This window comes from Antennarius striatus, chromosome 21, assembly GCF_040054535.1.
Source record: "Antennarius striatus isolate MH-2024 chromosome 21, ASM4005453v1, whole genome shotgun sequence".
Taxonomy (NCBI): Eukaryota; Metazoa; Chordata; class Actinopteri; order Lophiiformes; family Antennariidae; genus Antennarius; species Antennarius striatus.
In genome coordinates this window covers 11,383,979-11,400,753 of record NC_090796.1, presented here as the reverse complement: position 1 = coordinate 11,400,753, position 16,775 = coordinate 11,383,979, and the positions used below count along the sequence as shown (strand labels likewise).

Here is a 16,775-nt window from a genome sequence, read left to right as displayed (position 1 = left end):
TCATTTTGATCTTCAGTAAGGTCATGTGATCCAGCAGCAGTATCTTCATTCAACAAGCTGCCAGGAGAAAATGTGCTCGAGGACATACTAAGCCTTGACTTACTTCAGTATCATCTGGAAAGAGCTGTAGTTGAAGGTGTATCCGCCCACCACCCACATGACCTTTTCCTGCACCACAGCTTTATGGGAAGCTCTGGCAAGTGATGTACTGAAGGGTTTGACACTCGGTAGGACCCAGAAGGACTCTGTTGAAGGTACGGTTAGCGAGCAGTCTGGGCCTACGGGACAGGAGGAAAAACAGATTCTTTTGATCGGCAATATTTAAGGATAGGTTCGGATGCTGCTGAGTTTGTGTGAGCAAAGGCTACTATGATGTTTCTGTCAAGTTACATCACTTGAAAATATTTGGTTCCATCCAGCTGGAGGCGTCTTGTAACTACACACCATGGGACTTCATCAGCGTGTTACTGCTCGGCATTATGACACAGAAACAACACAACACAGCTGTTCACACTTGTCTCTTAACAAATCACACACAACATCTCCGAGCTTAATTACCACGGCAGACGTGGAAGGGACAAGAGCAGTTTCCAATCCATGGTTGCTGAAGTGTTTTTGTAATTAACAAAATGAAAAATGGAACTCAGTAAAAAGATGAGGCAGAACCAGGAAACCAGTACTTTCAATTCTGGTCCGGACCTGGATAAAGCTGATCCAACATCTTTTCCTAATTATGTGTGAACTACAGAACTGATTTCCACCAAATGTTGAGGGGTGGGGGCACGGGTCAGACATGCCAAAAAGACATGTAGGATTGCTCAGCCTTGGAGGAGGAATGGACTCTACAGACCTCCATTTTAATTAATTAATGTGAAAGTTCTTATGCTGCCGTCTTGGCAATAACTCACTTGCATTAATATTAATGCAATACTGTAATCCCCTTGCAGAGGGACACTTGTACAGACAGACAAAAATCAATGACCCCCATAAAAACCCTTGAAGCCAATGTTTTGGATCTGAACCCTTTGGGTTGGGACAGAGATTACGCTCACCTTGCCAGCTCTCGTTGCAGACACACAACTTCTCCCCAGTGAGGTCGCAGTAGCCATGGTCAGGGCTGCCACAGTTGTTCCTACAATATGGGATGTCACAGGCCTCCCCTTTCCAGTACTTGTCGCATTCACAGTAAACTCTGCTGGCGGCCGAATTGCCGGGCGTGCACTTCCCATGGCCGGAGCAGTTATTGGGGCAAGAATTGATCCTGAACAAAAAGGTGCTTTCAGTTACCCATCCTTGTATGCACCATCTAAGACCTCTTGTAGGAGACTGAGATTAGCAGTATTCAGGAACATGCTACCATTCATCACCAGATAGAGGAAATTAATGTACAAAAGTATATGGGAACCAGTCCACTGCAGACTAAGAAAAATTGTGACACATTAATGAAAACCTGAAAAATATCTATAGGTCAAAAGAATGGCTCTGGCTGAGTAGCTAATCATTAAAAAATACATATAATGTATAGTTTCATACAGTTCCTTAAGTGTTTCAAGTGTAGCATCTGTACACTTACGAGTAAAATATTTCAAATCCGGTCAAGTTGTAGGCAGCATCGCTGAAAAAGTGTAGTAGTGCGTAGCCCGAAGTTGTCTCCACCTCAGGAACCGTCTCATTTCCTCGTATCTCTGGCACAATCAGACCGCTGCAGAGGAATGACAAAACATCAATGACATCACGTCCCATCCCGAGCGAGCTAGTAGCAAACTCATAATTCTAAATAATCCGAATGAACAGAATCTGATGCCGATTTCAAATCAAATGAATTATCTCTGCTAGGATAAAACTAGTTGCTCTTCTTGTAATTATAGATAAGAATTACACACTTGCACACCATTATAAGACTTAGTTCTAGTATGTTATCGTTCACTAGCTCCCTTTGGTTCTTCTCACCTGAAAACAGCCACCAGAGAGGCATATATTGAGTCTCCATCATAGACATACATATGGTCCCAACTACATTCTGTGGCAAAGTGGTTAAATCTTAACCGCAGAACTGCATTTGGGCTAAAAAAAAAAAAAAAAAAAGGGAAACAGTAAAAACATAGATTTCAGTTTCACAAATAAACATTGAACATACTTTTAATGCAGGGTAACACTGAGAAATGTTTGGATTTTATTATATTTTCTCATCCACACACCCATCTCTTTATTTTATGAAAAGATGATATGGGTTAGCATAGTATTAATCATGCTGTTAATACTATGCTAGCATACGTACAGAAAAGAAGCTTTCTTTAATGACTGCATTAAGATGGAAATGCTCTATGCGGTCTGAACCGTAAAAGTGCATGGCGCTATTTTACATTATCTGTGTGAGGACCAAAAGTGTGTATCCTTCTCTGCTGATCAGCTTCATCTGACTGCATTATTTTAGTTCACTTTGCAAAATAATATCCAGTGCAGTCCAAGATTAAGTCAAATGTACTGATTTATGAAAGTACTTACTAGCCCTCAATGAGCCAGGTGCACTTTGTTTTGTACTTGTAATTGATTGGACCATCAGTGAGGTATCCTGAGGGTTCAGTCAGCCTGAAAGAAACAAACCATTACATGCTGTTACCTTTTTTCTTTTTTAAGTTCTTTGTTTGCAGCTTGGACACTAGAACCAAGGCAGTCAGTGACTGCAACATCCCGAGACACCCCTGAATTCAAACTTGACCCTGACCTTCTTGCATTGGTCAAAGAAAAAGCTAGTGCTCTGCCCTATTTTCGTAGATCAAAGCACTAACTTTGATCTACAGTATGGTCTTACTGACACTGGCCTTCTCCCTCGTCTTTCTTTTCTGGTTCCTGAGTGTACAAAAGTTGAAATTTGATTTTCACTTAGCTTTCTCAAGGCCAAGGCCATCATATCATTTTCATCCCCTTTGCCGCCCGAGTAATGTGCTTTTTGTTTCATCTTTCTATCTGTAACGGTTGCAAAGATATTTGGTGGACAAACGAACAAATGAACGAACGAACGAACGAACACTGACAATTACAATACATCACCGCTTTGAAGCGGGATGTTAATCACAGAGAAAGCCAAAAGAATCTTTCAGTGTCCTGTTTTCCACATCTCACAATTTAGGATAAGTGGGAAAAAAAAGAATTGGCAGTCAGCTCAAGGTCAGCCACTGCGAACCAGAGGACTCAATCAGCCATCTCTTAAAAAGCTTCTTTCTGCCCATGTTGCCAGTTTAATGCTGGAAACGATCTTCCACAGGAGTGCATCACAGCAATAGGGGACTTTAAAAAAAGCTAATCACAGGACATTACAGATGCGTTTTCTGTAACACCTTCATAAAGCTGTGTGGTCACACAAATGAGATCACTGGCTCACAGGTTGTCCTTTTGTTCATCTTTTCTTTTCAGCAACCTGAAATTTTGTAAGACAACTCTGGATGTCTCAGTTCAGATTAATACTTCACTGATCTAAATGATTATTGTCCTGACTGATAACCTTTTATCACATCACACTGGGCTTCCATGTGTGGTCTGGAATGTCAATGATATTCCTTTCCAGGTCATAAGAGTTGTTGTAAATAAATAATGTGACATAGGATTACTTTAAAGTTGAAGATTTTGACAGGGCGATGAATTAATGACAATGACTCACAAAGATGCTGTTGTATGAACAGAATAATAATATTCATCTTGAAATGTGTCCTAAAATGTAGCTCTTCTCTTTAAGAAGAACATTTAAGACTTGTTGCAGCTTCAACAGTTAATTGTTTGTTAACTGATCACAGGGAATACTTTTGAAACACCCAACCAGCAATTAGTCAAGGCGGCACAGACACTCGAGAGCACCTATCATGGACTTATTGTGGATGTACCATCCCATGCAAGACCTTCCCGTTGTCAAAATAACTGCGATGTTGGGTACTTCAACTTTTGCCAATGAGATGATAATTAAAACTTCAACATCTCATTTTTCAAGCGCTTTGAGGGAGGATGCAACTTGTTCAATTTTAATGTATCACGTTTAAACCAGCACACAATGCGTGTCACTATTCCACTGACTACAGACATGAAGAAACTACAGTCATTTAGTTCACATGTCAGATGACATCCTATACCAAAACTCATCAAGAGCAATGGCCTGTGGTAAATATCATCTACCAGTGCTTATTATCACAGTATGTTCTTCCAATTTTGGCACAATAGACTATATCATTGTCCAATAAACGACAAGGTATATTATACACAAAAAAATTGGTGACAGATCTTTCCTTAAAGCCCTGGGAGGCTCCTCTCTCTGGAAAAATAAAAATGCAATAATTTTTTTAAGGATGTTTTGCAGAGCGGATGGAGACATAAGTCAGTAATAGCGGAACTACCATTCATTTACTCATCTCATTGACACCCGCAGATCATTTGAAACAAAAACAAATTACTTAATCAAATAGTGTTAAATGTCAAAGTAGTTCAGCTTTTGTTGGCCTTTTGTAACTACACATTCATAGGCTTGTGGTTTGACCCTGTTCAAACACACACACAAAAAAAACAATATGAATGAGTTTTCCTTTCTCAAAGCTTTCCTTCACCATCCGATTATCTGCATTACTGTAAATCAAACGTGGGTTTGTCTTGCTTTAATTTAAGCAGAACGATCACATATTGAGAAGGTAAGGTGTGTGAACGACCGATGACTTACGTGAACCTCCCTTGGCAGTGCTGACACTGGTCTCCAACCCATCCTCGATCACACAAGCAGGATCCGTTGATACATTTTCCAGACAAACAACTCTTGTCACACGATTTCGCCGGGGAGGCGTGAGTGAACACGACCAAGTAAAACAAAACGTACAACACCAAGTATCTGTTGATACACCGCATATCGCAGAAAGCGGCTAATTTCGGTCCAAAGAGAAAGAGTTTGGTCTTACATTTCCCCCGAGGGTCCATTTTTTCCCCCCTCACATACAACACCGGGGCCTATAGGTCTGCTTCGGGAGAAAGCAACGGCTACTCAGGCAGTATCTTTTATGTCGAAGAAGTCATGCATATTCGTCCATTGTGCATACTTAAAATGTCAGGCTTAGCGAAGCAGGCTAGCATAACATAGGACAAAATAGCTAAGAAAAAGCAATATTGGCTTTCTGATTTCAAATGTTTTTGTTTTTTTTAAAGCTGCTTGGTTAACCGCACACATAGATTCGGAGGAGGAATCCTCGTCACCCTGCCTCTTGTTGGAAGAACCGACCGAAAAAGCCGAACATCGATTAAAGCTATGGTTTTGATTGCCTGCGTAGCTTATTTACAGTTTAGCCTGCGCTAGGTTACTGCATTGATTCAACAACAGTCTCTTCCTAAAGCCATTTCAGCAGCCATTTTAACGCGTAAACAATCCTTCAGACTGGAAGAGGGATGCACATATTTATGTATAGCGGTCCTTCAGCTAGCCGTGATAATCTAGCCAGATGTTTCAGGAAATAAACAACGGGACGTGGTGTGAAATGAAACCAAGTCCTGGACCCAGCGTGAAGGCTGCCGCATTCAACACGGGATGTGGGGTGATGTAGGTGCTGGAAGACGAGTCTTTGCCGACTGGGGGATTGAACGAACACTTTGAACTGTTGCTGGTCTTACTGGTCTATATCCACGACAATTTAAACACCTTCAAACGTAGATGTCGTTGACAGTGCTGCGTGGCGGCGTCTCGTTGTATTCCAATGGTAAACAGCACTGCTGTAGCTCTAGAAACATAACAGGAAGTATCAGCGATGAATTGGCTAGCGCCATAGATATATGTGGCTAACGCAGCAACACAAGACAGTTCCTCAGGTTGGAGAAAACTAAACAGAGTCTGCGCATGCGCAGTGGAAACTTGTTCTATTTAAAGGTACAGTGTCGAAAAGGCCACTAGGCCACATAAACAGTTATTATTGTAACTCAGACCTAATCCACCTTCTACAAATATGAGAGAAAACAATACCCATTACCTACATTTAAAAATAATCATTTAAAGTTGCGTAATAATGGTGTAATATTACGTCTGTTCAGTGGCACACAGTACACAGATGAATAAAAAAAAGATATCAGGAAAACCAGTGTTGCCCTATCATGTAGTAGTGTGTTAAATTGTATACACAGTTTCCTTGTGATTTGTTAGTGTTAAAATCATCAAAATGTTCCACAAAAGCTCTGCAGCAGCAAAATTTCATTTGTATGTGTGATGCGTGAAGTAGGTAAGAAGCTTCTTTGCAGAGAAAATTCTGTTTGGTGTATGGGCAGGGTCATTTTCACAGCTACAGTTGCCTTACAAACTTCAATTCTGGCAAAGGTGCTGGGCCATGAAATTTGCATTTGAACCACATATGTGCTTTGGGTTATCTATGAATCTATTATTGTCTCATCCTACTGTCTCATCCTATTGTCTCATTATTGTCACATCTCAAGAAATTTAATTTCACAATAAGGGTTGAAGGAAATTTAGTGACAAAGCCAAGGAGAACATTTTAATAAGATGTCTTATCATTCATATTTCTGAGCAGACAGGCTTCTGAATATAACCTAGCATCAGATTTAAACACACAAAGTATTAGTCTTTGTCTTAGAAGGGGCTAGTATTATGAAAATGATAGTATTGACCATGAACAATGCATCCAAATTAAGTAAACTGGTTTTTTACTCACTGTAATGGAAGATTACACTTAAAGTACAAGCTGTAAATATCCCCTTTAATATTTTGTAGTTATCTTTTTTTCTCTTTGATTGATTCACATGAATTTATCTGGAGATGTTCCCACTTCAGTATTTATGCCTACAGATGGCAATGTTACACAGTTCCTCTGAGGAGTGAACCCACAAAAAAGAAAGAAAGGAAAAAAGAACACAAACTTCCGACTCAGCTCAGTTTTCCAGTTTCCCATTATGTCACTGCACCCAAGAGAAATAGTTCAGCAATCGTTGGAGCCTAGAATTTGGATAAATAGATTTTGGATTTTTTTTATGTTATTGTTCAGTATTTTCTTTCACATTAAGTGTAACATCAACACAGTTCCAGCTATTACTTTATCTTTGTTCCACCTTTTTTTAGAAAAATATGTTACAAAATGTTGTCATGAATACCAGAAAGATGGCAATGTTTATACTGCAATGATTTTTCCCCATTCATTTCACATTCATTTTTGCTGAATGAGATGTCTCTTGGGACAACCAACTAACAAGGCACCTCAGTTGTAATCGAATGCAGACATAACACGTAAGAAGAAGACAAAGGGAGACATAAACATAAGACTTGTCAATTTAAAGAGACAATTTATTCTGTCGGCTAATGGGCATTGAAATTCATTGTACTGATATAGCTTTTACAAGTCACCTACTTTTGTTCATTTAAAAATATTTACCTTTCAAAATAAAACCTGTTTCCTAAACGTTCTTCATCTAAAGATGTTGAGCATAGAATATAAGTGCTAATATTGTAAATCTGTGATGTGTACTGGTCCTAGTTCCAGTTTTCCCTCCAGTCTTCTGTATCTTGAATAAATTCCCGCTTCATCCACTCAGTGGATCACGGTGTCGCAGCAGGTAGTGATGTGACGTTTCATATGGAGGCCGAGTAAGGGAAGGGGTGTTTCCGCGAAGCACGTATCGAGGCTTGCTTCATTGGAGGGAGAGGTCGGAAATGATGACGTCTGATGTATGGTCATTTGGCATCAATGGTATACTTTTGTTTCCGAGGTTTTGTCAATTTTGTATTTTATAGCTAGTCCTCTGTTTGTTGTATTTTTACTGATCTTAGAACAGCGCCCATTGGCCTCTTTCCTTAGTTTGTTAAAAGAAATGTCTTAGTCAAACACGTCTTTAATGCGAGATTCTGAATAAATGTTTAATGTTCCCACTTTAATATTGTATCTGGGTTTGTGTTATGTTATTTCCCACTCCTCTAGCTGGTTTGTAACATTCATAAATCATCTACTTGGCATTAGGAGCCACAAAATGGCGTAAAATACTTGCAGCATTATCCAAACAAATCTTACCTGGTGGGCAAAGACTCAAATTGTCACACAAAGGATTGTCACACACTTTTTTTCAGCCTTTGCATGAGTCAGGTGCACACATTCAAATCCGAATAAACACTGTTAATTTTCCTCAGACGTTACCATGAACCTGATCTAACATGAACAATATTATCTTTCTCTGACTTAACAATCTTCCACTCAAACCACGGGAGACACTCTTGGCGTTTGGTCAGGTGCAAAACCCCTCTGATACAGAGAAATAGGCACCATCGCTATGAGGTGTAGTGTGTCTGAAGCCCATGTCCCCTGCATTCTTGGGCTAAATGTTCCAAAAACAACAGGGAGGTACAGCAAAGTCAGTGGATTCAACTTTCTTTGGAAATTCCCAGACGTAACAGTCAGAGGGACCACATGGTTTAGTCTAGATTAGATGAGAAATACCTTAATAAACGTGGGTTTCTTTTCAGGGGGATTGGTGGAGCATGACGTGTCTTTACATATGTGTGCAAACATGAAAGAATTCCTGTGAATCGAGGAGTGTCCAGTGTGAATCCAAGGTTGAGTCAGTGACCCCTGGCCTCTGATTCACAGCTGAGGAGAATTCTTTGTGCCTAATAAATTGCACAAAACAAGGGGAAAATTCCAAACTATAGTTTCAACTTTGACACAAAAATCTAACCTTGCGAAGTGGGCGTATCTCTATATACCACTGTTAGAACTCCTATCTCACACCTACACACAAATGGAGAAATATGACGATCCCAAATCATCAAAACCTGACCTAAAACCACCCACACAGCTCAGGCGCGTCCAAAGGTCTGCTGCACAACAGGAATTCCCCTGCTGGATTAAGAAGAGCTTCTTTTTTGCTGTGGATGGACAAATGAAGAGTGGAGAAGAAAAAATCCAGACCACCCTCGTTTTCAATTCATGCTGAGCCATCATGCCAGACTCAAATTCACAGTTTCACCACTGTTTCAAACCCAAACACTGAAGTGTGAAAAAGCGCTTGTACGTCACCTGTTGACTTTTTAGCAAGCCGTTCAGAGCATGGCAAAGTCCGTGCTGTGATCCAGGCAGAGGCACAGGATCAAGGATAACAGTTCAACAATTACAATATATTATGGTTGTCCTAAAGATTAAAGTTTTTACTTTTGTATTTATGTATAGAAAGAAATATTGAATATTGATCAGAGAAGGTCATCATTTGTCCATAAAGTAGTGGATTGAAATACATGTAATTGTAACAGGACAGAGTGTATCCTAAGGAAGAGGCAGAAAAAGTAGTTTTGAATGAACGTCATTGAAAGTATCTCAGTAAGAGTCAATTTTATCTCTTTGGGGGTTTTTTTGTTTTGTTTTTTTGTTTTGTTTTTTGCTATATTCTAAAACCAAAATCATAAAAGCCATAAATCAATTAAGGCGCATGGTTGTAGAGGTTTGGCAGACTGATCCACCCACTGACCAGACTTCTCTTATGGCCAGCAGTTTGTCTGTCACATACAGTATGGTGCTGGGTTTGACTCAGGGTTATCAAATGGTAGCATTCTTGAGGGATTGTGGAAGACTTTCATTGGCTTTAGCTCACAGAAAGTCATCCATCCCACTCTCTATCCCAGAGACTAGTTGCATCCTAGTTTCAGGTCCGATAAACACCTGCTGAGATTAGCAGCCCCGTGTAGCACACAGGTCAGTCTCATCCATCCCTTTCCAGTCATCTCTATGTTGAAAGAACTAAGAAACTCCTTTGAATTTGTTTGATTCTGGTCAACTTTGTGACTTAGTTTCTGAAATCTCACACATTAGGTCAATTTCTCTTGTGTGTGTATATATGTGTGTTTATATGTGCGTGCATGGTTTTTGTAATACGTAACAGACTCTGTGACTAATTTTAACTGTTGCTGCTAAAGACAAACCAAGGATTAAAAAAGATATGTTGTTATTATTATTAATAAAACTTAAATCTAAATTCCTCCATTTATTTCAATTGCATTTTTTGACTTGAGTTTAATTTTCAATTTACTTCATACAAGTTTCATTCATGTCCTGCATGCAGTAAAATATACCATTAATTCATGGAGTGAGACATTAGAAATAATATCACAGCGTTTTTTCTGAACCTACACCGATGACTATAAGTGTTCACAAACGCAGAAGGATTTAAGGACCATTACAGAAATCCGATCTTACTAGTGTATAAATATGCAATTCACCGTAGTTAAAGAAAATAAAGAATTGGAATTTATCTCACCTTGATGAAAACAAATCGTGAAACATAGTTATTTGAAGATATTTATGCTTTGTTTTTGATGTGTTTGTCCATATCACCTGTTTGAACAAATACACTACAATCTGCTCTGTCGATAGATCAGAATAACTTATTCTTCCCATGCAATTCACCCCCTGAAGGATATACATACACACGCATACACACGCACACACACACGCACGCACGCACGCATGCACGCACGCACACACACACACACACACACACACACACACACACACACACACAGTTAAATTCTGTAAGCGGGAGTCAGGGGGTGGTCGTGTCATGTCAGTCTATTTTCTGTAAACAGAACATAGCTAAGAAAACAGATAATTCAAAATGCACTTTTTAGATCTTCACATAGGAATGTTCTCATTACTGGAAAAGCTTTTCCATAAGCTATCAAATTGTTGCTACTCATAAAACTTCAGATGAAGGGTTTTTATTTATCTTTGAGTCTCTTTTTGCCTCTTTTTTTTGCTTTCCTGGTGTATGGTCAGATGTGATGTTGAGTCTAAAGCACTTAAATTATTACTATTAGCAATTCATGCACAGCTCAAATGTAACAAAGGGTGCATTTCACAGCTCATTATATCACGTATTGTTATGTTTCCATTAACATGCAATGGAATGCTTCTTAAGAAGTTAATGGTGTTATTATTAGAAAGTAAAGTCATCAGAGATGGATGTAAACCTGGTTGTGTTATTTTTATAGTGATACACAAATAAATCTTCCCATTTTAAACAGTCATCTCATGTACTGAGCAAAAGGACTGATGCACAATCCCACAATATTTTACTATATTTACTTTCGTCTTATACTTCGTGCTGTACTGTCTGATGTACTGTCTGTATTGTACTGCTTGTTGCACTGCCTGTGTTGTCCTGCCTGTGTTGTACTGCATGTGTTGTACTGCATGTGTTGTACTGCATGTGTTGTACTGCTTGTTGCACTGCCTGTGTTGTGCTGCCTGTGTTGTCCTGCCTGTGCGTCCTGCCTGTGTTGTACTGCCTGTGTTGTCCCGTGTTGTACTACCTGTGTTGTACTGCCTGTTGTACTGTCTACCGTGGGTCAGAGAGGACTGCAATTTCATCTGTGCTGTATGTCATGCATACATGGTACATTTGACAATAAAGCTGACTTTGACTTTGACTTGACTATATTGTGGGATAAGTGTAGATAAGTAGATATTGTTGATTTTTACCCATATTCATACACATGCGCCACTGATTACACAAAATTTAATTTAGAATATCATAATTCACTGCTGAATCTGTGAGCCTAGAAAAAAAGGTTTATTAATGAGTGCATTTCTCTTAATTTGGTCTCTTCAGAAGAACGTTTATTTATCACCATTTCATGCAGGCGGTAAGTGGTACGCACATAATTTCTAATCAGGCATCTGTTCTGTTTCTGCCTTTGTTATTTGTACATTGTATTATTCCAGTATTTGTGTCATGTCCTCTGGTACTTTCTCTCCTCCTCCTCCACAAGAAAAAATAGGTAGATTGTGTTCTGAGCTTGACTGACCTTAGAATCTATCATGTGTTTACTATAAGTAGTTTATGAACAATCAAGAGATTACAAAACCACTGGGGAAACTATTGTACAAAGTGGTAGAACATAATGATCTGTTCATACCTTGGCATTTTCATTTTAACTACCTTATTATTATATTTCCTGATCTTGCAAATTGTGAAGCGATATGGATTCCTTGATTATTAATCAGCATCATATGACGTCACTGGACTGCTTCCTGTATTGAAATGCAGCTGTTTGGATTTTGATCTGACTGATGCGAAACGCGTTCATTTCCTGAACTGCAGTATCGTATTGATCCATGTATTTATCCAAAACCATCAGAAGTTCATTCGCTATGATCATCTGCTGGAATGTGTCTGAGCGACATGCCTCACATACCTCGACCCGGCACGCCTCCTCCTACGGAGATGTGTTTACAGAAAGCATCACTTTCTACAGTCAACACTACAAAACCCTGGAAAAAAAATGATTTCACACACATTTCCGACACAGTTATCTGCCCTCACCCATAAATGAACCTATTCATTCGTTTCCAAACCGAGATGAATAGATTTAGTTAGAAACTTGTCCTCTGAGATTTTGACTTCCCGTCGGCTCTTTTTTGAGGTTTTACGCACAATTTACTGCGGATTAGACGATAAACGCACTTAAAAAGAAACCCACGACGCCTCTATTTAATGTGATTACTTTTTTTTTTTTTTTTTTTTGAGTGTCGAAAGTTAAATACTGTAGTTTATTAATAAACCCGTGGGATCCTTTGAATACCACCTGGGGGTCTCCACTTTGCAGGAGCAGCCAAGCTGCGTACTGGATGCTGGAGGAGGCGCGACAACTCAGATTTGGAAGAAGAGGAGAGCGCTGTTGTTCCGTCACAAAAAGTTAGTCTATAGAGGGGAAGTCAGTCAGTGGATCAGTCAGTATATTGTTGAAAACGGGAGCGCCGGGCTGTATTCCCAAGATCTTTTTGGCTGTTCCGTCATCTTCAAAACGTATCATCAAACTTTTGGGATTGTTTGATTTTATGAGAGGAGCAAAGCGAAGGGCAGGAAGGTGAAACTGCGAGGCAATGGAGAAGCACAAAGGTACGAGGGAGTTTTGAGCTCTGTGTCAATTACATGACTGCTCATGTCATTCCCCATTTATGTTCCGTTTTTGGTTCTGATTTGATTTTCCGTATGCATACATGATGAAATGCGTTTTGATATTCGCGGGTTTTGGCTGAAAATAAGTAATTTACATGTTTTAAACACCAAGTAGAAGGAGAAGAAATCAGATCTTCCCCCATCTTTTTCAGTGTTTGACATTGTTTTACATCCAGGTTTGGATACAGGTCACCTCTTTGGGGCTAATACAGGTTATTAAAATCCCTTGGGTGATGGGTTAAACAGGGTCTCTTGTTAAACTGTAAACAGCCGTTGAGCAAAGATCCCTGAGATTGAAACTGCTGACTACATAACTTGAATACACCCTGTGTCACCAAAATCATTTAAATATGCAGCCTAAGACTTATCTTCATATGCCTCCCCTTCAAGTTTACATTGTGGCCACTGATTAATGCCAATAGCAGCAACATTGTACTCCAAAATTCCTTAAATTCCTGTGGTTATTTGTCCATGAGGGATGAGCTAGGCCTTCTTTGCTTCCTTGTGGGTTTACTCAAAGCTTTTCGTGTCAGTAGAGTGGTTGGCATGAAGCACACCTCACCTATTGCACACAGAACATCTGAAGAAAAGCATGGGGAGATGTGTTACTGTTGATGACCATCAACACATTAAGACACCCACACACACACCCACACACACACACACACACCCGACCACAGTCAGTGGGCTGGGTGAGGCAGCTGGGTGAAGTGAGGCAGCTGGATCGCAAACAACTGCAACTAGTTTAACTGGAATAGGATTACCACAATTTGAAAGGAAACAGTCTTTCCACAACATTCCCATTCTCCAGCTGACTGGACAGTCAGATCTGTTTACTCCCACACTGTTTCAAATTAGATTTCCAGTGATGTAAGCAGCCAAACGCAGAAGTGTTCTGGGCATCTTTGTTTTCTGAGGGGCAGCAGAGGCTTTTGTTTGGTCTGCATTCAGTTCCTTTATTTGTTCTTTCATTTATGCATTGAAAATACATGTGAAACAAGAATTGATGGACTGGAATTATTCAATATATTTTCAAAAAATATTGTCACATATTCTCTGATTCCAATTTCTTAAAATTGGAACCAGTCTGGAACTGCCTGGATTTCATATTCAGTCAAGATGTTAGTTTTGACACTGGGGAATTGTAGTTTGTTTGTTTGTTTTGTTGTTTTCTATCAGATTATAGAGTCAAGCAGCAGTCTGCTGAGACAATGATAAATTCATCACGGCTTCTGTAACTTCAGTAATTGCTATTATTGAAGTATATATTGACTAGAATTATGAAAATTGCAGATGATGGATGGATCATAAATTTCATCAGTTGTAAGTTTAAAAGTCATTGTATCAACCACATGAGCTTTATTCCCCAGGTGCTTATGTCCCAATCAAACTATTTTTAACTTTTGATTTAGATAATTGATTTTGCAGAAAAAGTACGGGAAAGCTTGAGTGATTAAGGATCCAGCGATCCGTTACCTTAGTTACAATATGCACAGAATGAGCTGCTGTATGAGGTTAAAATTGGAATAGGAAGGCACTGTTTTGGTAGCTCCTGCATGAGCTCCGGGACACTGAATTAGATCGCCTCAGGCAGCCAGCTGAGAAGGAACATTGAAGGGAAGCATGGGAAAATTCAGGGAGACCAATGACAACGACGAGCATTGTTCAATATTTTGGATTTACTGTGTTTCTCAAACGTGACTCACTCAGGTTTTGTTCCAAAGGAACACTTTAGCAGCTGTTGTCGCCAAATATCATTTCTGCCAGAACATCGAATCAGTTAAGCCACCTGGAGCTGTGCTTGGACTGAGTGACTAATAATATTGAACATGGTTAGAATTGATGAAAAGTATCATTTTTTAAAGGGAATGCATAAGTTTAACAGGATCCTCTTCAGTATTATGTTTTTCCTCATCAATCAGTGTCTTCCACCTAATGCTGCTGCTTGTTTTAGTTTCCATATTACAAACTTGCCAGTTTCTGGTAAAGTGTGTCTGTATTCAATACAATCTATTTTTTGCATCTGGTTTTCACCCAGCAAAGGAATGGGATCCATGATGACTCTATATCTTGCCTCCAGCATCAGGCGTCTACTCCAACAATAATGCAATCCTATGAACCCTGCCAAAATAAAATGCAACACAAATGGAGGCGGATGACGGGCGTTTTGATTTGAAATTCTTGGATGGCTGTATTATTATTAACTTGGCAAACAAGCAACTATAGTTTTAAAGCTGACTCGACTTTACCTGCTTTGACAAATGATTTTGTTTTTACAGTAAATTCTTCATGTTCAGTAAAGAATGCATTTGATGTAGAACAATGTGAGAGGTGATATGTAGCTGCTCTCCAGTTGCTTATATAAAGGACCAATGGATAATATAATTTGAGTTTATATATAATAATACATTATATATAACATATTATATACTCTCTGTATGACATGTTTTTGAACATTTTTTTGATGTACACATTGTCAACCCGTCTCTGTTTTGACGTGTTTTGAAAGCCTCGCTTCTTTCAAAAGCCATGATTGTGCTAATCAACATTGCTGTTGGGTAAAATAAATTCAGTTTGACTAATGTCAACTCCAAGCATGAAGTGAGCTTTTTAGTGTGACATGATGTGACAGAGTCGGTAAGTTTAATGGGTCTGACCTCCCGTAAGTTCAGGAAAAGGAAGCGTAAGATATAGGCCATCAGAGCAGGCATGGGGTCTGCTGGTTAACCCGTGCGCATGAGGGAAGCTGTACTTCCTGACAAAGAGTGAGCTGAGTGCATGCAATTCAGGAAGCCTGACTGAGCTATAAAAATGATGAAAAGAAAAACAGCCTTTCTGATCCTTGGCGGAGCAGAGCTCCACGTGAGTTTGGCCCTTTTTGCCCTCTGGGTCTCCTGTGATCACTTGCAACACATCAAACGTTGCTTTTGTTTATTGGATACAGGAGCTGTAGATCAGGCAAACATTGTGTTTTTTCTCACCAGGTCCCTTTTTGAAGGAAGTGGTACTTAGAGGAGGAGAACAGGAGTTTACGCACTTATAATCACAGGCATATGAGTTCTCACTCTCCATGCAGTCCTCCTGCCTACTTATCTGTGTCATAATAACCAAGCAGAGGATTTTTTATGTGGTTGGCTCAGGAGGCATTGCCAGTTAGTTTTTGTTTGTCGGCAGCTGCTTCAAGTCTGTCGCCTTGTAAAGCTCCAGAACAAGGCCTCTAAAGCAAAACTCTTTGTCACTACAAAACGTGTCTTAATTGAAAAACGACTGCTGGTTAAAGCCCACACACAAACTTAAACACACACTTCACAGTAGCTAGAAAATGAGGCTGCAGAGTGTTGCTCGCGTCCAATGGAATACGCTGATGTAAAGAGAAAGGAGGATGGAGAAAGAGATGGAGGGGGAGTGTTTCAAAAAGAAGAGGAGATGGAACCACATTGAGCCTTTTCTGCCTTGTGGCTCAAGGCTGACACATTCTTCATCTGTGTGTGTGTGTGTGTGTGTGTGTGTGTGTGTGTGTGTGTGTGTGTGTGTGTGTGTGTGTGTGTGTGCGTGCGTGCGTGTGTGTGTGTGAAAAACCAAATGGGAAAGAGAGTTATCTTTCCTTGGCATGGCAGATAGCTAAAATAATTGGTAACAGGATTTCTGTACATCTTTTCTCTCCAGTAGTGAGCTGAAATCCGACTCTTTGATGACCAGATACTCCATTGTGTTCAGCAGATAGCTGCTGCCTCTGTGTGTCTTCCATTTAGTCCTGAGAAGGTCACAATATAAGAGCAGCTGTAATAGATGATAACCTCCTGTTCTGTTTG

The 16,775-nt window shown here is 39.7% G+C and overlaps 2 protein-coding genes across 2 annotated transcripts in view; one reads left to right on the top strand and one right to left on the bottom strand.

Annotated features, from left to right (window-relative positions):
- atrnl1b (attractin-like 1b) overlaps positions 1 to 5,815 on the bottom strand; it is a 49,924-nt gene extending 44,109 nt beyond the window's left edge. The window contains exons 1-6 of the mRNA XM_068305558.1: positions 4,700 to 5,815; positions 2,506 to 2,589; positions 1,951 to 2,064; positions 1,574 to 1,702; positions 1,053 to 1,261; positions 104 to 278 (exon numbers count right to left, since the gene is read on the bottom strand). Coding sequence (XP_068161659.1) covers positions 104 to 278; positions 1,053 to 1,261; positions 1,574 to 1,702; positions 1,951 to 2,064; positions 2,506 to 2,589; positions 4,700 to 4,950 — 962 coding nt within the window. The 5' untranslated portion in view covers positions 4,951 to 5,815. The remainder of the gene's footprint in view (positions 1 to 103; positions 279 to 1,052; positions 1,262 to 1,573; positions 1,703 to 1,950; positions 2,065 to 2,505; positions 2,590 to 4,699) is intronic.
- A 6,727-nt stretch (positions 5,816 to 12,542) lies between these two features.
- Positions 12,543 to 16,775, top strand: part of afap1l2 (actin filament associated protein 1-like 2) — a 28,427-nt gene continuing 24,194 nt past the window's right edge. Inside the window, exon 1 of the mRNA XM_068305193.1 lies at positions 12,543 to 12,903. Coding sequence (XP_068161294.1) covers positions 12,888 to 12,903 — 16 coding nt within the window. The 5' untranslated portion in view covers positions 12,543 to 12,887. The remainder of the gene's footprint in view (positions 12,904 to 16,775) is intronic.